General features: G+C 43.7%; 1 protein-coding gene across 30 annotated transcripts in view; it reads left to right on the forward strand.

The window, feature by feature from the left end:
• MAPK8IP3 (mitogen-activated protein kinase 8 interacting protein 3) overlaps positions 1-23655 on the forward strand; it is a 72593-nt gene that overhangs the window by 1318 nt on the left and 47620 nt on the right. For all 30 annotated transcript variants that reach the window (XM_039560613.1, XM_039560632.1, XM_039560601.1 and 27 more), the window contains exons 2-4: positions 20253-20373; positions 21132-21202; positions 21957-22048. In XM_039560613.1, coding sequence (XP_039416547.1) covers positions 20253-20373; positions 21132-21202; positions 21957-22048 — 284 coding nt within the window. The remainder of the gene's footprint in view (positions 1-20252; positions 20374-21131; positions 21203-21956; positions 22049-23655) is intronic.

The raw sequence follows: 23655 nt of genomic DNA on the forward strand, positions 1-23655 counted from the left end.
CTGCGCCTGTCCCTGCTGAAATACAGAGCATTCTTTCAGCCTTGAAGGCTGGGAAGCCATAGGGATTGCTGTTCAGCCTCTTGGAGTGACAGTCTGTGAGCTGGGACAGAGCATTGGTGGTGAAAAAAGTCCATCCCCACCACATCATCTTCTTTAAACTTCTTAAAAAGTGGGTTTTTTCTGTCTTTTAGAAAAAGCAAGAGCAGAAGATTTAAGATTCAGTTGCTTTCCTTGGAGTCAAGTTCTGATCTGATATGGGGTAATTAATAAAGTAAAAAAAGTGGTAATTAATGAAATAGTTGCTGAACTGGAGAAGCAAATACAGGATTTTCACAGACGTGTCCTTGTTGATTAATAATCAGGTGCGAGAATCTCAGTAACTCAGTGGGGAGGACACTTGTGGTCCATTGTTCATACTGAAAGCAAGAGCCAATCAGTTAAAAGTTTTAGTCCAGAGTTCTCATTGCATATTAGTGGACTGATAAATGATCCTAAAATTCTTTTTAATGCTTGTACGGGTTGAAAAATTATTCTGAGTACATGAGGTTTATTTAATGTGGTGTAGAGACAGCATTTTGCAGCTTCTGAGAAATAGTAATTTTAAAAGTCCACTATTTATGGGGAAAAAATGGGACTGCAAATGGGGGTTGGAACAGTCCAGTTGGAATCATCTTGCATCTTTGGACTGGGGTGGATTTCTGTTCTGGGCTTAGTAGATACAGAAGGTATTTTTTGTAAGCAAATGTAGTGGTCGCAGTTACATTTCCTGCAAGGAAACTTGGGAACCATGGCAGAATACCATTTGCCAATGGTATTTTAAAAAAGTGAGATTTAAAAAGTGCCAGTGATGATGATGAAGATACTCTGTCATCCTTACGCACAGCTCAGTGTAAGTGGGAGAAGAAAGTGTCTGCAAGGAGACTTGTTATCAAAAAAGGAATAGATAATGTGTTTCTTAGGAGAATAAATGAGCTTCTGCCTCTACAAACCCCCTGTTACAAGGTCATACATGGAATACATGGATGCTCTTTCCCTTGGTATATAACGAAGTACATTACTTATATGCACCTGTTTCCCATGCACTGGTCACTTTGCAGTAAATCACATGTTATGGGGGTGAAAATTTGTGTATGACAGGGAATTACTGTCACATTGTCATATTGTCATACAGTATGACTGTGACAATTACTAGGTAATGGTACACAATCAAAAACCAGAAAACTGTTTTCTTCCCAGAACATGCACTGCTGCTCTGAAATGGTGCCATAGTGACCAGGGACTGTCCATCCCACCTCTCCAGCAGCATCAGCCTCCTGGGCTGTGCCTCAAATCTTGGGTGGGATCTTTACTTCTATCTGGGAAGATCCTCCCCTGGAAAAAGGATTTGACCTCAGTCTTGATTCCTCTCTACGTAGGGGTGACAATTACAGCAATTAAATTGACACTGAGAGGTTGGAAGTGAAAAACCGATCTGTTCTCTTGCAGTATCCTGTCAAAGGACCCTGACTAATAGCTACTTCATATTAATTAATTAAATTCAAAGTAACTGGAACCGCAGGTGGACATTTTTCTGGCATTAAAATGTGCATTGTCTTGACTGATTACCACTGTGCAGAGCGATTGTACCTTGCTATTCATCTTTATGCAGCAGTTGTATACAAACAGACTGTACAGGTATGGTTTGTTAAATTAGGGTTGTTTCCAACAATTATAGAATCATAGAAACATGGAATAGTTTGGGTTGGAAGGGACTTTAAAGATCGTCTAGTTCCAGCACCTCTGCTGTGGGCAGGGAAACAACTTCCTTTTCACTAAATGCCATAAAGGAAGGTTTTCCTTCTCAATATTACTGTCTTAATTTTAAATCAGTCTTTGCCAAAAGCAAATTACTGCTTTATTTTCTAAACGCTTGGGTTGTAGAGACTCCATGTTTTTCACTTGTCCTAAAATAGGGCAGCAGAAGCATCTGGGTAAGTGGATTTAGAATAGAAGTTCCTTGACATGAGGCAGTGCTGTCAGTTGCTGTGATTACAGAGCTTAGTACACAATATTGCAGTTTTCCGTGACCTCCAAGCTACTGAAGATATGGGCTTGTGCCAGATTTTTGGTGGTTTTGTTTTCTTCCATCTGTTTCATAGGGTACATATGAACATAGGATGCATATGTTTGAATGTAGGGTCATTATTGCTTGTGTGGTGTGGTGATCTGTGGAATCACAGACTCCTCTAGTGTGTCTGTGACCTCCTGAGGTTGAGTGCCACACCCTTGCTCAATCAGTCAAGGGCAGCTGGAGCAGGTTATCCAGGACCTGCTTAGAGTTTGAATATCTCCATGGATGGAGCCTCTCTGGCCCCCCTGTCCCAGTGTCTGACCCCTCGCAGGAAAAACGTACATCCTTGTGTTCAGATGGAATTCCATGTGGTTTCCCTTGTGCCCGTTGCCGCTTGTCCAGAGCAGAGTCTGATGACCCCCTCATCCTTGCTCCCTCCCAGCAGGTACTTGAGCACACTGGTCAGATCTCCCAGAGCCTTCCTGAGCAGCCCCAGCTCTCTTGGCTCCTCCTCCTCTGCAAGATGCTCCAGTCCCTTTACCACCTTTCTGGCCCCAGTATTTGGACTGGTGCATAGGACATTACTTATTTTTATTGGCTAAGTATTTGGTTTAGCTTGATCTCTTAAGGAAATGAAGCTGTTGTGATTGCTCTGTTAGGAGCTGCCCCAAATAACTTAGGAAGCTGGTGGCTGCTTTCAGAGATATTTGTTAAATAAAAAGGTTACTTAAATTTTTTGAGGTGTCTTTTTGGTGAATAGTGAAAGAGAAAGGCCAAGTGAAGGTCCTGCATGTTGAAGGGACAGACAGAACTGGCAGCGTGCAAGGGATTGGTGGCAGCAGGACAGTTGGCACGTGGATCTGGGGCAGGTGGGTCCAGTGTGCACATGCTCTTGCTTTCTGGGGTCTACTCAGGGGACACGTAGGGGTAGAGCTGGGATGAGGAAAGGGCTAGGGACACCTGCAGAAATCCCCAGGGAAAATAGGCCTTACTGGGTCCACTCTTAATGACATTTTGATTTATGCAATCTGCTTTCCTAATATTCTGTATTCTTCCTCTCTTGAAGACAAGCATCACTGTGTGCCCTAAATGCTTGATTTCTGCAGTGATTGTTCATCACACTGAGCACTGATGCCGAGACGAGTGTGCACATGTGAATGCACAAGCTTTACAGGGATGTTTGGGGTATGTTAGTATGGCTTCTTGGAGTTAGGAAAGCCAGATGGGCCTCTGCCGTATGGGAGGTGCCTTCAGACCTCTTGTTGCATGGAAACTGCTTCTAGGGAAATTCACATCCCAAGGGAATGGTGGTGGCTGTCTGCAGAACACAAAGTGCATTAGAAGCAAAATAAGAATGTTGTTTGATTTGCAACATCAGTTCATGCTCATTAAAATGTTTAAAATGGTGGTCATTGAAGATGCATATAGGTATGGTGTAGAGGTAAGGACTCAGTGCTGATCAGGAGGTATGACCCCTCCTGAAGGCTTTTTGTAGCTTGTGTTCTGTGCTGCACCAGTCCAGCACCTGGGAGCAACTTCTGTTGGAATGTGGTTGGGAAAACCTGTCTTAGTACCAGTGGCTGTTCCCATACACTGACTGCTGGGGTGGTCGGTGAATTTCCAGGCTGCAGCTGTTTGAGGGCAGGTGCTGCTGCCATGTTAGTGTCCTGGGCCTCTGCTGGGCTCTTGGAGCAAGGAGTCGGCATGTAACTGTGTGGCAGAGCCTGCTGGGCTGCAGTTCTCATGGACTTGTGTTGATGTTGGACTTGGCCTGGGGTGCGACGTGGGCTTCAGCAGCACGGTAACCCCTTGAAGCAGTGTGTCCTGCCTCTTGTGACATTCCCAATGTCTTTGGCATTGTCATCTTGTGAGCTTGGGCTTTTCCATGGGTCTTCTGACAGAATGACAGACTGGTTGAGGTTGGAAGGAGCCTTTGGAGCTCATTTGCTCTAACCCATTGCTCAAGCAGCATCACCCTGAGCAGGCTGCCCACAAGCGTGTCCAAGCAGTGTTTGAGTATCTCCAAGATGGTAGGAGACTACAAGACCTCCCTGGGCAACCTGTGCCAGTGCTCATAGGGAAAAATGGTCTTCTGATGTTGAAAGGGAATCTCCTTTGTTCCAGTTTGTGTCCATTTCTTCGTGTTCTGTCACTGGGCACCACTGAAGAGAGACTGGCTCCTTCATCTCTGCATTTTCCCTTCAGGTATTTATGTACATTGATGAGACCCCCGGAGTCTGCTCTTTTCCAGGTGCTCCAATCCGTTTGTCATCCTTGTGGCCCTTCACTGGGCTCTCTCCAGTCTGTCCCTGTCTCCCTGGTGCTGGAGAGTCCAGCACTGGGCATGGCACTCTCGACCTGCTGGCTATAGCCCAGGACACCATTTGCCTCAAGGTCATATCACTGGCTCATGTTTAACCTGGTGTCCACCAGCAGCCCCAGCTTTCTGCCAAGCTGGGTGGCCCCAGCATGTCCCTGTGTTCCCCAGGGGCAGGATGTGAACTGTGAAAGCCCTTTGCTGGCATTGCCAAGTGTAGGACTCTTACTTGAAAGACACCTGGGTGTCATCCTTTCCCACTTTGAAAGAAGGAGTGTCCCTGTCTCCTGCTGTTGTGTGTCTGTGGCCATCACTCCTCATTATAGCTTGCTGTTTGCATTGTTATTTACCTTATAAGCACATTCACTTACCAGTAAGTAATTTTTATGTAATAAGAGGGCTCTGGTGTTTTGTTTGAAGATCAGTGGCAGTATTTTGGAAGAACGGGTCCTTTGTGAGGGGTGCTGTGGCTCACAGGTACCTGAAGAGCTTTCCAATGGCAATACGGCGAGCTCGCTGGCTCCTGTCTGCATCTCAAACAGCACAAAGGCTTGTAAAAATCCCCCCCTTGTTAAGGGATAAGGGATACCTTAAATGTTGTCCTGCCTTGTACCCTCCTTCTCTTTAGGGAGATGGGGGGGAAGGATGGCAGAAGTGACAGCTGTGGGCTCCCGCCCCTGGTGTTCACTGTAAGTGCTTTCTCTTGTCCTGCCTTGTATCTGCTTTCTCTGTGGAATGACTTGCAGCCTGGGAAGGCGTTTTGTTTCCCCACCCTGAAACCTGATCTTCCGAGTAGCTGATTAATGGGAGTTTCTGCAGCCTGATGGTGACCTCATACCATCCAAGGAGGAAAGCTTTGCAGAATATCGGACACCAGATGCTTTTACCTGGATCCTTTGCACTATAGGCAAATAATAATTGAAAATAGCTGGCAAGCATGAAATGCAGGTTCAATGAGTACCAGATCTGTCTCCATATCCTTCAGGCCCTCTTGGTCCATTCCTGGAGCCTGCAGGCACTGTCAGATTTCACCCACGGAACAAGCAGCAGTCTTTGTGATTATTGGAGGGTCATTCCAATTTACCTTGAATCTTCTGCAGTTGTCTCGATTTACAAAAGCTGTTGGTCCTGGAGAAACCAGATTCTTCATTTTCATCAGAAGTACTGTGATACTTGTAAAGATAATTTTCTGCTGACCAGGCAGATGTTCACTTACATATTTTTGATGCTTTCTTCCTTTTTTCCAAAATACATCCATTCAGTTGTTAAGAAGTAGAAAGCAACACAAGTGAGAGCATTTGTGGTGATCCTTTTGTGTCTTCTGGGTCAGGCAAACCTCACATTTTGGGGATGTTAATCAGTGTGTCTCAATTTTCTCTTATGCCTTTTTTCAGTGATTTCATTTGACCACGATTCAGAATTGATCACAATATTGTAATTATGATCAAAACTCAGCAACTGAAGATAGTAAAATTAAAGTAACCAACAGCAAAAAATGTTTCTGGAGATCCCTGAATTTGAAATTTGTATCTAAGTAGGTTAGTTATTTTAGATGAAGATTCTGATGTTTGCTCTTCCTTCTGAACTGGTGAAAGAAGCTCACTAGCCGTCCTTACAGCCTCCTCATGATGTCTTCAAGCTGAATTATCTCTCCCCAGGCTGAATCTTCTCACCTTTTGTAAATGTAACTGATGTAGTCAGATAACTTCTATGAAAGGGATTGATGTCTTCAAGCTGAATTTTCTCACCTTTTGTAAACATGTTGTCTGATAACTCCTGCAATAGAAGTGCCTTAATAAAGAAAAAGAACTTTGTGTTTCAAGCATTATGTAAGATTGTCATACAAATAAATTTGCATTAGGTAGGCGTGGATGTGTATTAGAGAGTCTTATTCATGTAAATTTTACTGGATAAAAGATGTAACTTTTTACCCCATAGTGTGCTTGATTTGTGGAAGCCTACACCTTGCAACCTGCACAGAATAAACAATGTCTCATTTCTGAATTAGACCCTGTGTCTTTGTTTAGAGAGCTCCTAAAACTGGCAACAGCTCAATGCATTGGCCTACAATCAGCAAGTGTCCCATGTGAAAGGTTGGCGATGTTGGGATGCTGAGCATGCCTTTCCTTACAAAACCTGTAGCAATAAAACTGAATAGGATTGTAAGCTAAAAATTTACCATCCCATCATGTGTCTTCTGATGCACAACTAGGATTGATGTTAATACAAATAACAGTGGACTGGGGGATTTGTTAGGGGATAATTCAGTGATGCCTTTTCTCTGCTCAGTGTGAGGGTGGAGAGCTGCCTCTGCCAGCAGGAGTGTTGTCTGCTATTCTGGATCAGGCGCTGCCTCCCCCCTCCTGCCCACAGGACACCAGGGCAGGGACCGCTCTCTTCCCTTTCCTGGTATGATTGCAGTGTTGTGGCAGTCTGCCCTTTTCTCTGACCACCTCCTTTGTGTGTGGCTCCACAGGAGAAGGACAATGCAGCATGGTTGGCTGTGAAGTGGGGTGACAGCACGGGTGGAACCTGGGCTGGCTGCAGTGCTGCATTCCTGAAGGATGTGGAATGTGCTGGGCTGTTCTGGGGACTTCGGCTCTTGTGGGATCAGCCAGTGCTGGCTTTGAGCCATGGAGTGAGGTGTGTCCCGCTGCTGGTTTCTCACTGGCTGGTCTGATGGAGGATACCCAATGCAGACTGAGAGCTGAAGTACAAATGCTTTGGGGTTATGCTCTAAGAGATGCAGAAGCAGCTTGTCCTTCGTCTTTGTTGATCTTCTCCCCATCAAAAGTTTGTGTGCAGAAAAAATTTTTTGGTGAAGACTATACATGTTTCTAGCTTGTTAGAGATGATGTTACAGGACATCAGCTGTTGGAAAGCCACTTGCTAGAAACACATGATTAGTTACTATAATTTTTTCTAACAAACTATGAATTCTACACTGGTGGGATGAAATGCATTTAGACACTCTTCTGTTTACAAGTTCTGATAATTTAAAGGAATGTAACAGAGACAATTTGTGATTCTGTTTTGCAATAGAGACTGGCCATATGATGCGTATTTCTAAATCACTTCTCTATGAGGAATCAGGCTTTCCACATGTAATGCCTATCAGTCCTTGCCATTTGGTAACCTTTATTCTCACTTGGATCTCAATCTTGGATTGAGAAAATCTGTATCCAAACACAGATCCTTGTACAAATCCTCACTCAGGCTCATGGCAGTTATTAATATCAGTGTGTTACTAAAAATTGCCTTTAAAGTAAAATAGTGAGCAAGCACTATGAGCTGTTATTTATTTAAAAAGCAGTTCAGGATAATCTGAATATCAGTTGATAATGATGATCAGAGGTGATGGCCAGATTTCTCCTCAACAGGGTTACTTGCATAAGTCAAATTGTGATCCCCAAGTGAGCTTTGATGGGAAACTGGTCTTTCCTCTGATGCAATGAAGCAGCTGCTGGTCCCTTTCTGTTCATGGCTCTGCAGGTTGATTTGTCAGTGATACTTTTGGGATGTCCCCAGGTATATGAAGGCAGAAGTTAACTGCTGGAGATTTAGGAAGCAGAGTTGCAAGAGAAAAGCCAAGAAGTCTGGTGTGGATTTGGCCTTACTATTATTGCAGATGGATTTAAATCATAGAATCACAGACTGGTTTGTGTTGGAATGGACCTTTAAGCTCCTCTTGTTCCACCCCGTGCCATGGGCAGGGACACCTCCCACTGGAGGGAGGTGATGCAAGCCCCGTCCAAACCCTGGCCTTGGACACTTCCAGGGATGGGGCAGCTACAGCTTCTCTGGGCAACCTGTGCCAGGGTCTCACCACCCTCACAGGGAAGAATTTGTTTGTAATATCTAACCTAAACCTGCCCTCCTTCAGTTTAAAGCTATCCCTCTTTATCCCATCAGGTCTGGAGAGGGATTGTGATGACTGAAGTTTCAAGAAAAATCCCCAGTCAGTCTTTATTTTTCTGAAAGTGATGCAATCTTCCATTTAGCAAAGGCACTTGGCCACCTTCATTTTTTCTCTTGCCTGCTGGGGAGGATGAAGATGGCCCACATCCCCATCATCATTGGTTGTCTTGGTGCCTCTGACAAGCTGTAGCAGGCTGGATCCTTTCATGCCACTGAGGAGGAAGCGAGGGCTGTTCCAGGTGAGAGAAGCTGTATTTTGCCTGGCAGGACAGGTGGCTTTAGTTCAGATTTCAGTGGGAAGCGCGGAACCTTTTGCTCCTGAGTTGGATTGTGACATGGTGTCCTCTGATCATGAACAGCTGCTGGTATCTGTCTTCTCTCCGAGTACCCTGGTTGGAAGGGACCTGCTCAAAGCAGGACATGATGCTCAACTGAGTCTTGGCAAAAACAGCTTCACGATCTTATTTCTCTTTCCTTTTCTGCCTGGGTCTTGTCCATCCCACTTGGTGGTATGAATGCAAGTTGCTTACTCAGTTCCAGAGCAGACCTGCTTGTCCCCCTCAAGAGGGGAAGCATCAGCAGAGGGTTGCCTGCCCTTCTACCTGTAAGGTTTTGTGGAGAGGTTTTCCCGTTGGACACATGCCGAGTTTCTCCCAAAAGATAATTGTATGTAATAATTGTAAATACCAATTGAAAACAGGAAAATTTACTAATCTGTTAATGGTTAGATACTTTCAATGGCCCAAAAGCATGTTAGCTTTTTGCCCTCTTTGGGTTTGGGATGTGCTTGAGACAGGACTGAAAGAGCTCACTGGCAACACATTTACAAACAGCATGTATGGGAGTATTGTACAATGTGATGTACCATACATTTTGAAGAACTTGGTTATGGAAAAGTACCTTCCCTTCCCCACGATGGAGAGAGGTGTCATTTCAGTGTATTTTACCATTTTCTTTCACCAGTCAATGATAGCTTTGGAAAAGAACTCAAATACGTGTTTTGATTGTGGTAAATTTTGCTATTTATTAGCAAAACCGGAGAATTCTACTTTGGAGGGGAGGGCAGTGTCTCAGCAGCTGTAGCAACATCACAAAATCATTTAGGTTAGAAGAAACCTTCAAGATCATCAAGTCCAACCTTTGACCCATTGCCACCTCGTCAAGCAGACCAGAGCACTGAATGCCATGTCCATTCGTTTCTTGGACACCTCCAGGGACAGTGATTCCACCATCTCCATGGGCTGCCTCACTGCTCCTGTACTGGAGTTGGGGTTGTCCGTCAGGTGATGTCTGTCATCTTCCTTTCTTCTGAGGTGACTGTGGCTTCAGTGGCAGACCGGTCCCCCGTTCTGGGGCCCTGCCATCCCACCAGCCTACTCCCCTTCAGCTGAAGTGCCCATGGCTGCTCTGCTTCTCATTTGCACATGGTCTTTGATCTTCTGCTTACTTTGTTACAAACTTTTAAACTTGTAAAGTAGTGATTTAATGCCTCTTGGAATAGTGTTGTGGTTTAAGACAGTTTTTCATCACAGCCACCTTTTGTATCAGCATTAAATGCACCTGCAGCATCTTTGTAAATTCCACTTATTTTCACTGCCCACATTTCAGTAGCCCCACCTTCATCCCACCTCCCTGGTTGTGTGCCTTGCCCTTTCAGCTGTGTGGCTTTTGTGGTAGGTAGTCTTGAGTTCAATCAAAGTCACCACATAATTTGCACCATAATTCCAAACAAAAATACCTACAAATATATTTTGCCCTCACAAAGAAAGACAAGTTTACACTACCAGCTTGTGTAATTTTAGGTTTTTTCCTTTTAACAGTGTTTATTCTGTTAATATTTGTTTCACTATCTGTTGTTATCCATGCTCTGTCTCTGCTCAGCATTTAAAACCAGTGCATCAGTGTCTTTTATTTCCCTGAATGGAGGCTTGTGCTAAGCTATGCAGAAGGCAGAAAACTGTGGCTTCAATAATGCAATGTCATACATGAAAAAATATATAAAATATTTAGGAAGAAATTAAAAACAAGCAGGCCAAAGTGTGGACAGTGATTGTTGGATGCTTACAGTTGCTGCACTTGGGGTATGATGAGCTCTGTGATTTGGGAGAAGATTCCCATCTATGCTCTTGAAATAAGGAAACTCATCTTAAACTAGTACTTACCAGGTAATTGTACTGGGAATGCATCTGTCCAACTGCCCAGCTTCCATAGAGCAGTCTGCTGTGGAAGCAGCATGTGAAGCAGAAGGTCATGCATGTTATGATGTGATGGATGTCTGGCAGCCGCTCAGCCTGTTAATACTGAATAGTATAAACTGTATGTTTATACTCACACGTTAAGGTGCTATTAGCATTAAAAATGTGTGTAGCTATAGTATGTATAGCCACACCACTGGGCACTGTGTTGGTTTAACTACTTCAGACTTTAGCCCTAGGGACCTCTTACTGCATAGTAATTTTTGCCCCAATTCTGTAGCTGTTTTGCCACCAGCATTCTCAGAAACATCCGCTCTTCCTTAAAAATTCAGGACAGTAGCACTGGAAGGGATTGCCTGAGTTAGCATGTCCAGTCCCTGAGTATTGCAGGAACTCAAGTCACATAATCTGTTTCATAAATATATCAAGCTTGGTTAAAACTCCCACCTCTACTCTTTCCTTCCTCAAAATTCTAGTGGAATTCTTTTTTGGGTTTTAATTCATGGCCTGGTTTGCCTGGTTTGTTCTTGTGCTGTCATTGGCTTTTACTATTAGTGAGTTTTTGCCCTATTGAGTATTTATTTCTTTATTTTGTTAAGGGAAACTGGTCCTGTCCTGTCTGGTCTCTGTTTGCAGGGTCCTGGAGCCAAACTCTGTTCCCTTGCCAAAGAAGGCAGGTTTGCTGGCCTCTGTGTCACCTTGTGTCACCTGGTCAGCCTAGTCTTGTTTTACAGATTCCCTCATATTTTTCTTGACTGACCCTTAGCCACATCTGGTGCTTGGGCTGATCCTCTCTAAGAAGCAGGAGGAATAATGTGTGATTTTCCAGGGAAAACTTGCCTGTGCCTTATAGTGTGTGAATGCTCTCTGTGGGTGTCCCAGTGTCCCACAGCCTTTTTCAAAGTGTTAGTAATGAGGTTTATGTGAGGGCTTTCACCTTCATTAGTACAGTCTGGTGTGGCCTATATGACATGGAGTGGCTGCATGTCCATCTCATCTCTGCCCTCCTTGGCTGCAGTTGTGCCTGGCCCAGAGCACGTCACCATGGGGCCCATTAACTGATGGTTCTGTCACCAGCTGCTTCCTCTCCACCCTCCTCCTTACAGCACAACTGGTGGTTCTCTTGTGCATGCCTGTGCACTCAAGTGCTGTTCAGCCCTGCATTGCTTTGGTCTGCAGCATCTTCCAGTTTTTCCCTGCAATAGTTTGTTCTCTTTAGTGCTGATGACACCTCCTGGTCTAGTGTCATCTGCAGGACTTCACAGTCACACCTCCCTTCTTGTTGGCCATCCTGGTGAAAATAAGGTCGAGGCTGTTCTCAAGGCCAGCTGCTCTGCCGGAAGCTCATCCCTTCTTTGTCCACCCCTTTCTTCTGCATCTTCTGTCCTAATTAACCTTGTCATTAGTCCCACCGGGAGGTGAGAGCAGCTGGACGGGTGAACATTGTCTGGGGCAGAGGCTGGAGCAGTTTCCAGGATATGGGAGGGTCCCTCTGTATCTCCTGGCTGAGCTGGAAGACCAAGCCAACTTCATGGAGAGCACCATAAGGGAAAAGTAATTCTCCTTTGGAAGAAGGCTCGGGTCTCTTGGAATGGGAATATAGGAGATGGTAATCTTTGCATACATCAACAAAAAAGACATTTATTTCACAGAAGACACTCAAAGTCCCATCTATGATTACTGAATATCTAGCAGATAAAAGATGTCATTTTGACTTCTTGAAGTTAGCAGCAGGAACAGAAATCTTTTATCTCCAAGCTTTGCAGATATAAAGGAAATGTTATTTCACTAGAAGGTTGTATGCTTCCATGGAGATTGGAATGTTCTTTCAGGAGTGCATTTGTCTTTGAGGATAGCAAAGATTCCAACACAGGGCGTAGCTCAGAGCATCTTTCCATTGATGCCGAAGTGATTTTTGCCATTTCTGCTTTTACGTATTCTCTGCATTCTTTACACATATATTTGTAGCTCTGTAGCCTGTTGTTGAAGCTCTGTACTGTGTGTCCTTCTGGGCTAATAAATTCTAAAAACTAGGTTAAAAGTACTGTTTAAATGACATTATATTCTGTTCTCTTTTATAATGTTTTGGCCATTTTGCCAATAATTGGCCATGTTCACTGTCAGCTTTATTTGAGAGCAGAGACCTCACCTGAGGAAGGCTGGTAGTTATTTTTCTGTATGAAATGCTTGTATGTATGTTTTCATGTGATTCAGGGTTATACAGATCTTAAGTATTCAATATAAAAAGGTTATTGTAATCATGCATTTCTAATACAAAATTCCTCCAGAGTTGATATGTAATGTATGCCATACTGGGAATATGGTTTGAACTTTAGGCCAACCTCTGCAATGAAAATGTAAGAGTTTTCATGGTTGCCACAGCTGTGATGGCACAAATACACTCAAAAGGAGGAAACCACAGTAAGCAGAACAGGAGGCACTGGAGAACACACAGAGCAGAGCAGGGAACATCAGAGAACACAGCTGGAATTTGCTGAGTTTTGTGAGAAGTGCAGGGTAAGATTTTGAACAAGTGTGAAATTTGAGTTGGTAAATCAGTTACTTGTGAGTTTTAACAAGTGTGCTCTAGTTGCAGACTGGTTCTTCATGCCAGAACTGCAGCTCTGTTCAGCTTGTGGCCTCTTTGCCAGTGCAGTGTTGAGGATGAGAGTTTGGCCTTTTGAGCCTTGTCCTGTAACACTTACAGTGGAGACAGTGTCTTCTGTTTGCTGCAACTGAGATCCTTCAGAGATGGAGAAGATAGAGTCTGTTACCAGAATTTACTCTTACTGAAGGTGTGTTTTCTCATGGCACCAGGATCAGGGGTTCACTCTACAGGTACCATGACTGCGATCATTTGCAACAGGGTCTGCTGAAGGCAGGTGCCTTCCAGGAGAAAGGGTAGCATTGCTTGGGGCACACCAAGACCCATGGGTCTGTCACCTAAAGGCACTGAGGAGCAAGATGAGTGATGATCAGGTGAAATGCAGGGAGCCCTTTTTTACTTGTAAGTGACACTGCTCTCAAGGAACCAAAACGTTTCTAAAATGTATGTTACGTACAGCTTGATGGAAATGCAGGTATGTTTTTATCACTGGGGGCGGGGGCTAACGACCATGTTTTTCTATTTTCTGAGAGTCCATTTCAGCTCTGGAGACCAGCAAGGGAGAGCAGCTTTAAATATTTTTGAGCTCTTTGTTTTCCCAAGGGAAACACTAAATCTGTCTGTACTGCCTTTCTGCTGGGAATGTTTTCATGCAATAAAGTCAAGGTAACTTCGGTGTAAAGAATACAACTCAATTTCTTCTACTTCAGCTTTGCTAAATAAATGACTTCATATAAATGCCTGTAGGGATCATGGAATGGTTTGGATTGGAGGAGGCCTTAAAGCCCATCTTGCCCCAGCCCCTGCCATGGGCAGGGACACCTTGCACTATCCCAGGTTGCTCCAAGCCCTGTCCATCTTGGCCTTGGACACTTTGAGGAATGGGGCAGCCACAGCTTCTCTGGGCAACCTGTACCAGGGCCTCCCCACCCTCACAGGGAACAATTTCTTCCCAATATCTCATCTAACCCTGCCCTCTGGCAGTGGGAAGCCCTCTGAGCATGTCTGTGGCGTCCTCTGGACTTGCTCCAGCAGCTCCGCATCCTTGTGGTGAGGACCCCCGAACTGGAGGCAGCACTGCAGGTAGGGTCTCACCTGAGCGAAGTAGGGGGAAGAATCCCCTCCCTTGCCCTGCTTCCCACGCTAAAAGGAAACCACAGCTGCCTTGAGTGAGAGGCTCCCCCAACACATCTTTCACCCACAGCCCTGCACCTCCACTCAGGTCTGGACTGAACCCCAGCACTACCTTTGCTAGGCCCCCACTGCACACACTGCCAGCCACCACAGATTAAGGCTGCATAATGAGATTTCTGCATCTCTGTGCATCTCTGGCTCTGTTTGATTTATCACTAATGTGATGTGATGATTTCTGATGATCTGTTACTATTTTTAGTCATTTTCTTCCTTTGCAAGAGACAGGAAAGCAGGAAGCCAAGCAATCTGCATTGTACCACTGCTCTTCAGAGGAACAGTCATTATTTGGCCTTGGGATGATTTTGTGTTAGTTATTTTCCTTCTGAAGAGAAGTGTGTGAGCCGTTGTTGTTTGCCATAATCCTGGATTATTACAGATCAGTGATCCTACTTGAAATCTGGGAATAGAGTCTAGCAGAAAAAAAATTCATGTGACATTTATATATATAGCAGTTTCATACTCCATTTCTCTCAGATGACTGAGGTGATTAACTGTTTAATTGTTTGTATTCAGAAATTATTCTTTGAAATTAACTGTAGAGGCTCTGGAAAAAAAAAGATAAAAAATAGTAAACATATTAATGCTGTGGTCAGCCTTGCTGTTGAGAACTCCTGGGACTGGGGGCTGTTTCTGCTTCCAGTGTACCCACTGCTTTCTCATGGTGGGAGACCAAACAAAAGGTACTTTTTCTTTACCGTCAGTGGAATTCTCGTGTCCTTTTTGCTTCTCTTTTCTTAATGTCTTTATTGCATCTCCATAAAGCTGGCATGGGAAGCTGTGAGTTCCTGAGGTGAGGGTGTGAGCTGAGCTCTGTGCAGTGAAAACTTCAGGGAAAACCAGTGACAGCACCTGGCCCTGGGAATGAGAAACCTCTGAAATCAAGGGCAGCTGCAGTAGCGGGCTCAACCTGGGGTGATTCACTGTCACCAGATTTTTTTTCTTGCCTTTTGGCAGCACTGAAGTGAAAGAATGCAGTCAACAAATTTGCAATGCAGTGTTAAAACTCAGTAGCCTGGGCCTTGGGATTGTAGCACAGTGCTTTGTAAAGAGTGTATTTAGTTATTTTAAGATGTATTTTAAAAGTCCATGAGACTATGCTGTTTGGTTGTTTCTTTGGGGTTTTTTTCTCCCCTACTTGGCTTCAAACTGACAGAGCAGGATTAGATTGAATATTGGGAAGAAATTGTTCCCTGTGAGGGTGGGGAGGCCCTGGCACAGGTTGCCCAGAGCAGCTGTGGCTGCCCCTGGATCCCTGGAAGTGTCCAAGGCCAGGTTGGATGGGGCTTGGAGCAACCTGGGATAGTGGAAGGTGTCCCTGCCCATGGCAGGGGCTGGTGCTGAAACAAGGTGGTCTTTAAGGTGCCTTCCAATCCAAACCAGTAGTGTGAGATTCTATGCTCCTGTTAAATGTTTATGTTTATAATGGAAGAGCAGTATTTGTGGTGTCTGCTTTCAGAAGTCATTGAAATTGTACTTGAAATTGAGGCCGGAATTGTGGATTTGATTCCTGTGAGTATTCCCTGCCCTTGGGAAAGCTTGCTGGTTGGCCAAGTGTGAGTTAGCGCCCGCAGAACTTTGGAATTTCATCTTGGGCATCAAACATCTGTGCAGCGTTTAAGGGAGGATTGGCTGGGCACAGACTGACATGAAAAACATGAAAAGCAGGAGAATAAATCATAAGGAATCTTCTTCTGTTATAACCAGGTTTGGTGCTTTTTGTAAATATTACAGACAGAAAATGTTCTGATGGGAAGGAGACTTACAAGTTAGTGTTCCCTCTGCCTCGTTATTTTTAGGTGGTTTAAAGGGTTGGGGTGATATACTGGTTCCTCTTCAAGTTCCTGAGAAATTCGCACAGCTTCAGCAGGGCCAGGATTGTATCGTCCCTCTGAAAGAAATGAAAAAAGTGAAATGCCGATGGATATTTATTTACTGAGTTGCATTCACTCAATAACATGTACTTGCTGTATGACTCCCTCTGGGAGCCTGGTTAATCAAAAAAAATTTTAAAAAAATTAAAACACTTTTTGCAGTTTGTGTTCTCTGTTTCCCCTGCCCTGTTGTGAATTTCCAGCACCATGGGAAGGCAGAGTTTGGTGCAGAGAGCACTGTGTGACTGGGGATTTCCAGTCTGTGTGCTGGGAATACACTTGGTAGATTGAGTTTAGGCAGGAGAGATGCTGGAGCCAGGCTGGCTGCTCGTCTGGGCCACCTGCAGCCACATGCCTTGGGCCGTGAGCCATAGCATGAGGCCTGTGGTCTGGCATCATGCTGGAGATGAAGCGCTGCCTCTGCTGTCTCTGGAGGCTTTTGTTCTCAAAAGTAACTCATACAAACGAACGTCAAATTCCTGTTTTTCCCCCCAAACTTGTGGTGTAGCTTAGTTGTGCTTGTGGGTGTGCTCACATCTCTGACTAAAGTTAGTTAAATCTCTGTTGCTTCTAGTGGCTAGTGAGGCGTTTCCCTGGATGCTGTGTGGAATGTCTGTTGTGGGCTTACTGGGAAAAAATAAAGCCTGCCTGGATACCCTCGTGAGAGCTCACTGGTACCATGAAGGATGAGCAGCAGTAACATCTGGACATTAGGAACATTTTTCTTGGGCAAAGAGCCCTGGCAGGAATCCTCTCCTTATTCTGCTATGTTGACTGCTCACTTCACTCTGGATTTAGGAATTTTTCTGCTCTCAGAGCTTGTGATGTGCAGGGAGAAGCTCAGGTGAAATGAGTTCTGATGTCGGAGCAGGTACAAGGTGCTGCAGAGCCGGGAACTGGGTCAAGCCCTTGGGCCCCTGCACACAAATGCCATCGTTTGATCTCCTCAGCACCAGGATGAGCCATCCTGCAGTGCTTTTATCCAAAATGCTGTTCTGCCCTACAAACACTTAGGGCTATATTCATTTTTAATATCGTTGTCTCCATGTCTCTTTCTTTTCTAGGTACTTAATTGATTTCTGGTTTTATGTTTCTTTGATTACTTTTGGGTTGCAAAGTAGACAGGTCTGAGGAAAAAGACTGAGCCATATTTGTAGAAGAGTTAATCTTTCAATCAGTTTCCTCGGAATTAAACCGAAACAGCAGTAGCAAATCTAGGAATCCTTTTAAAGGTGACCTACATTATTGGAATAAAATCGGGCTTGTACCTTCTTTTCCTTTATAATTTATTGTTGAGAAAGCTGTGAATTATTTCCTTAATGTGCATTCGTTTTTATTGCTTCTAAATCCCTCATTCCTGCCTCGGGGGGTTTACATGCTCCTGGGTGGAGAAATGGGAGCAGGAAAGTGGTGAAAGCTAAGTCACTGCGATGTGATGTGATAGGGATTTAGCCCTTGGCTGTAATTAGAAGGGTTCATCAATAAAGCTTTAGCACAGAGTGCTTCCAGCAAACCCCTATGAGGAGATGGAGATTATACCAGGAAAAAACTGTTGGAATAGTTTCCATCAGCCTCCAGATGGAGCAAGTGAAACTGCTGCTTCTCAACTCTGTTGCTCATTGTCACTGTGTCAGGACTTCTTTTCCTTTTTTACTCATTCCAAAATTATATTGTTGTTCTGAAAAAGGTTTCAAAAATAAATCCACACATTTACAAAGCAGGTTGTTTTATAAATTTCTCAGAATCCATAAAACAGGCTGCTGGGTGAGTGACTGAGGGATTTCAATGTTTAATTGACATCTCAGGAAGAAACAGTTATAAATTGAAACCGTTGAACAATCTTAAAATTTAACTTAAAAGTAAATGTTTAGCCTCTGAGAGGACTTCTTTATAGCAAAAGAAAGATGTCAGCATTGCTGCTAGCTCTAGAAAATACTGTGTAAAACAGCCATAAGTGAAAAAAACCCCAAACCCTTATTACAGTAAATTTGGGCAGGAAGAGGAATAAAGTTAAAAGCCTAGTTAGAGAATAAAGGCATTGCAGAACACTGAGTGCAGGGAAGCAAGACATGGCTAAAGTGTGTTTGATTGTTACTATAAATACAGGTATGTAAGAATGCAAACGGAGTCACTGCTCCCAGGAATTTACTGAGGAGTTTTAATAGTTTGCAAGAATCATAAATAATGTGGCTTTCAGTCATCTGCAGAGAGGATCCGATTCACAATGATGGCTGCAGTGCTCCTGCTAATAATTCCAGTAAAAGCAACAGGGAGTGTGCATGGGGTTTACCCTGAGAGTGCAGCAGTGCCAGTTGGTTCATGTGCAGAATTTAACAAAATAACCTTACTGAGCATTTAAATATGTTAGTTTCCCTTGGAGTCTTTGCCAAAAAAGATTCGCCCCAGTGTCTGTCTCTTTTGGAGTAAAGCAAAGCTTTAATTTGTTAAATTGAAATTCTCATGCCTCCGAGCAGGTTTTTTTTGGAGGCAACACTTCCCCCATGCAGAGGGCAGAGGAGAGAGGGATTTTCCTCACCATTATCCATGCTTTTAGACAGAGGAAGTTTCACCAGCCAACGTGAATGTGCTGGTGAATTTGGTGGGGCTGGACCTAAGGAGGATTTGGCAAACAGACGGAGAGAGAGGCAGGGTTAGGAGCAGAGCCTTGTGAGCTCCTCACAGACCCCTGTTACTTCCTGTGGGTAGGTCCAAGTCCAGGGCTGCTCCCAACCCCAGCTGTGCTCATGTTGTTCAGCTGTTGGGTTGGTGTTCTAATTACTGGACTGGTTGGTGCAGATAATGCTGTACTTACGGCTTCCTTGGATGGAACTATTCAGGAGTAATGTAACGAGACTTGAATTTTTGGGTTTGTAAGCCAGGCCAGGACATGTACTGCAGCTGGTGGGATAGCTTTGTTATACTGTGCCCTTGTGAGCCTGGTGGTAACGTTCAGGCTTGGTTTGCTGGGGAGAGGCACATGTTCTCTGAGCCTTAAGGACTTTCCCACTGGTTTGTGTCAGGGATGGTACTAGAAGCAGCTGTTTCTAAATCTAGACATGTGGGTTATTAGTCATTATTGCACATAGTGTATTGTGCAGAAAACCTCTGATGACCATGTATCACACAAGAACCAGGCTCATCCAGCTATATACAGAGATGTGGAGATGTGTTCACTTTCCAGGGATCTTGCTTAGTTTAAATATTTCATGATACTTCATTATATGATATGATAGAATGATATTATATGATACTTCTATGATATTTCATTATCTGGAGCCCCTGTGGCTCCAGTTCCTACCAAGAGTTGTGTAATACAGTGGAGCTGAACAGAATGTTCCACATGTTTTACTCTGCTCTTGAGCACTGGTGTCCACAGCAGGAAGTGACTAAAGCTCACAGGTGAGAAGTGAGAGTTTACAGATAGAATACCCTGAAATCAGGTATTTTCCTGTTGTGTTTTCATCATGAAATGAGTGTATCTGTAAAACCTTTCCTTTGGTCCAGTGTCCTGTGCAGGAGTCACACCACTGCCTGCAGCTGCCTCTGTGTTGGTGATGATGGGAGTGAGCAGCACCAGAGCTGGGGCTTAGTTTTCCAAAAGACTTGCACATTTCTGCAAGACTTGTCCCCCACAGGAATTTTGGGTGGAGCTCTCTACATCTGCATCATTAGAAGAGTTAGTCTGAAGATTTCTGACATAGGTATTTATAAATACATGATTGTAGAAATAAAATTTGACTTCTGTGACATCAAATTAACAGGAATCAAAATGCAGCCTGGCACGAAGAAGACCAGCATTGCTGAAGATGAGAGAGTTGTGCCGGTTTACAGAACTCATGTTGGACGATGGTTTATATATTTATTATGCATTAAAGATAACAATACTTTTCTCATATGAAATAGACTCTTCATCTTGATTAAATGCTGTTGTGCTACTTACAGTACTTAAAAATTTTTATTTCTGATTTTGTAATTTATATTCCCTCATTTTATATTCTCTCAAATTTCTATTTTTGTGAAGAGAGGAAGGGTCATGGTAGGGCAAACCCACTTTACATGTAATCCTCATCTGTGCCTTCTTCTCCACTTCTTCCCTATGCAGAAGTTCATAGAGTTTGAAGATGCACTGGAGCAGGAGAAGAAAGAACTACAAATCCAAGTGGAACACCTTGAATTTCAGACTCGACAGCTGGAGCTGAAGACCAAAAACTATGCAGACCAGAGTAAGCAGAGCTGTGCACCAGACACCATTATACACATTGCCTTCCACAGATATACAGTGCTACTTTAAAAATAATTTTAATACTTCTTTTGTTTCACTGTAACTTGCGCAAAGCCCAAAATACCTGGTTGTCCCTTACTTCTATGTAAAATTCTGAGCCTTCCAAAGGGTGGGATGTACCTGCACTAATTCAGTAGAGGCTACATTTCTTCTCTTCTGTGGTCAGTCTCTCCAGATGCAAGGTGCAAGATTTGGGCCTTTGGAACCTGGTTTCCAGTTTCTCCTTGTAGAATTTTCCATTTTTTCCTCTTATAAAAATCATCACATTAATTAGTTAGTTACTCACTTAGTTTGTGTATTTTTTTTTACAAATACTTCCATAATACGTGCAGCCATTGAAGTTCCCCTCAGAATTTGTTGGTGTTTTGTCCAGTACTCCTGCTCCTCTAGTAGCCAGAAGAGCCAGTCCCAGAGGATAATTTAAATTGTTGCCAAGCTAAGATGCTTACAGGGCACCAGGCTACTGCTGAAAAACTTCAGTGGTTTTATTGCATTTGTGGTGCAGGATTGCTGGTATTGGGAACATGCAGGTACTCATGAACTAAGTTTCTAACAAAGACCAAATCCCACAATTCTGTTTCTGTTTGTTTTATTCAGTAAGTGTAAATTAATTTCTAACAAAATAGGCTTTGTTGCTCAAACAGTTTATTTTGAGAGCCAGGTGTGTGTTAGCTGATAGTTGGGATCTTCTCTTGGCAGTTTCTCGACTGGAAGAACGTGAATCAGAAATGAAGAAGGAGTATAATGCTCTGCATCAGCGTCACACAGAGGTAGGATACCATCTTTCTAAATAAATAAACTCTTTGTTGATATCTACATGACTACATTATGTAAAGGAATTTGACTTTACAATCCTGGTGATGACTAGAGCTTCTGAACTTTGGGAACATCAGAAATACCTGACTGGAGGGTATAAAGAGGATGGAGCCAGGCTATGTTCACTGGTGCCCAGTGGAGACAGCTGGCACAAACTAGGACACAGAAGGCTCACTCCGAAAAACATAGTAAAAACTACCGCGAGGGCAATGAGCCCTGGCACAGGTTGTTCAGAGGCGTGTTGGAGTCTCCTTCCTTGGAGATACTCATAAGCCACCTGGATGTGGTCCTGGCAGCCTGCTCTGGGTGGCCCTGTTTCAGCAGGGAGTGGACTGATGGACCTTAGGACGTTTCTTCCAATCTCAGCTGTTCTGTGATGCTGTGCACATCCCCCACTACCTCATCTCCCGTTGCCAACGATCCTCCAGGAGATGTTTATGTTGTTTTGGGATATCCTCTTTCAAGGCTCTTCGGTTATGGGATTCAGCTGAATTAATTTCTGACACTATTTGCTGACAAATTTTCTGTTGGATTAGACAGAAAATACATTCACTTACATCATCAGCTTAGGAGGCAACAGTAAGGACAAGGAAATGTGCAAAAAAACCCCAGGGAACTGGAAATGGATGCTGTAGAAAATTAAACAAAGGCAGAAAATGAGCCTTTCCTTCTCATCTGTTTACCTCATGGATTTTTCTCTCCTCACAGATGATCCAGACCTACGTGGAACACATTGAGCGATCTAAGATGCAGCAAGTTGGGGGAAACAACCAAACTGAGGGCAGTGTACCTGGGAGAAGGTAGGGCCATGACCTCTCCATGTAACATGTGTCAGCTGGGAACTTACACACCGAGTGTGTGTGTTTAAGAGAGAAAACAGAGCAGGACCTTTCCCTGGGGACGTGGATTGTAGCTGAAGCTCTTTTTAAATAGGTTCTGGGTGAGTTGTGGGGTACTTGATGGTGAGGAGCTTTGTATGTTGTTTTACAAAGGTGAGGCTTTATCATGCTGCTGTTGATGGGGCCTGTGGAAAACATGTTTATATTCTTAGGTAATGTGTAGAGGTTTATCTATAGAATGGATGGAAGTGTCAAAATAAAGTGTCTATGAGTGTACGTGTCTTTGTATGTGGGATAGGCAGCAAAACCGTAGCAGTTAAATGCATTAGCCCTTACAGGATTTTTTCCCCCGTTGTTCTTTCGGAGGAAGCTTTCTGTCAGTCACCAAAAATCCTACTTATTTCCAAGAAATGGATTTTCCTCCCTTCCTGCATTGTTTGGGTTCTGACTAGAATTAGATTGTCTAAAATATAGGAATCAATTGAGAAAAACAAAAAACAAGCTAGATATCAGCTTTCCTAGGCAGAAGAGACAGGCATGAGGGGTGTAGAAAGCTAGAGATGATGTGGTATAAAAAGAACCAGTAGTTTGTAGGTGCTCATCTGTTCATGAAATCTCCCTTACCAGACTATTTTTCTTCCTTCTCTTCTATCCCTCACAGTCTGGAAATCCAGAGTGAGCTCCCAGAACATGATCTGATCCTAGTTTTAGAGATCAAATGGGATAAGTGTGTTAGGCTTGTTTCTCTCCCCACTTATACTTCTGGAAGTAAGAATATATCTGTGGAAATGCTTACACAGTAAAATCTAAAAGTACTGTAGGCAAAAGCAAACTTAGGGCATCTCTCTTTTAAAGGTTGCCAACTTTGAGTCATAGAATCATAGAATATCCTGAGTTGGAAGGGAGCCAGAAACGTCATCAAAGTTCAACTCCCGGGCTGGACTGCATAGTAGAAGTGGTTTTTTATGAGCTTTTCCTTCTCAGACTTTCAAATAAGCTGATACTAATTGTGGCTTTATATTAACATTCCATGAAAGAGGTGTCCAGTGAAAAATGTTGCTGGTTATAAGACTGCCAGTCTTTGTGGTGAAGGGCAAAATTTTCATCAAGAACTGCCTCTTCATATCAGAGAAGTTGGTCTTTTACCCTTTAAGTGTGGCATATTGCTAGTGTCCTTGGAGAGGACTGTATGTCTGTGAAAAGCCTGTGATGAGACTGTGATCCAAGTGTGTAGGAGCTAACAGTAGGAAATGGGAATTTTTTTCTTAATTTCCAGCTTTGCACTGTTTGCGTATATGCGTGTGTAGCTGTCTGTTTGTTGTGCTTGTGCACAAGCACCTGGGACAGGTGTGTTTTGATGTCATTGCACAGCTGGAGGGGGGAACACCAGTGTTTGTGGGTCTTAGTGCACTGGGTGGGGGGACAGGCATAATTTCTCATGACCTGTGACATGAATTTGGGTGCATTTATTTAAAATAAATGAGACTAGGGAGAAGTTTGTGCAAAAGCTTTTGTGGGGGTGGTGTGTATCAATGGCCAAGAGGTGTAATGAGTTTGTACCCTCTTCC

The sequence above is a fragment of the Corvus cornix genome, chromosome 14 (assembly GCF_000738735.6).
Source record: "Corvus cornix cornix isolate S_Up_H32 chromosome 14, ASM73873v5, whole genome shotgun sequence".
In the NCBI taxonomy this organism is placed as follows: Eukaryota; Metazoa; Chordata; class Aves; order Passeriformes; family Corvidae; genus Corvus; species Corvus cornix.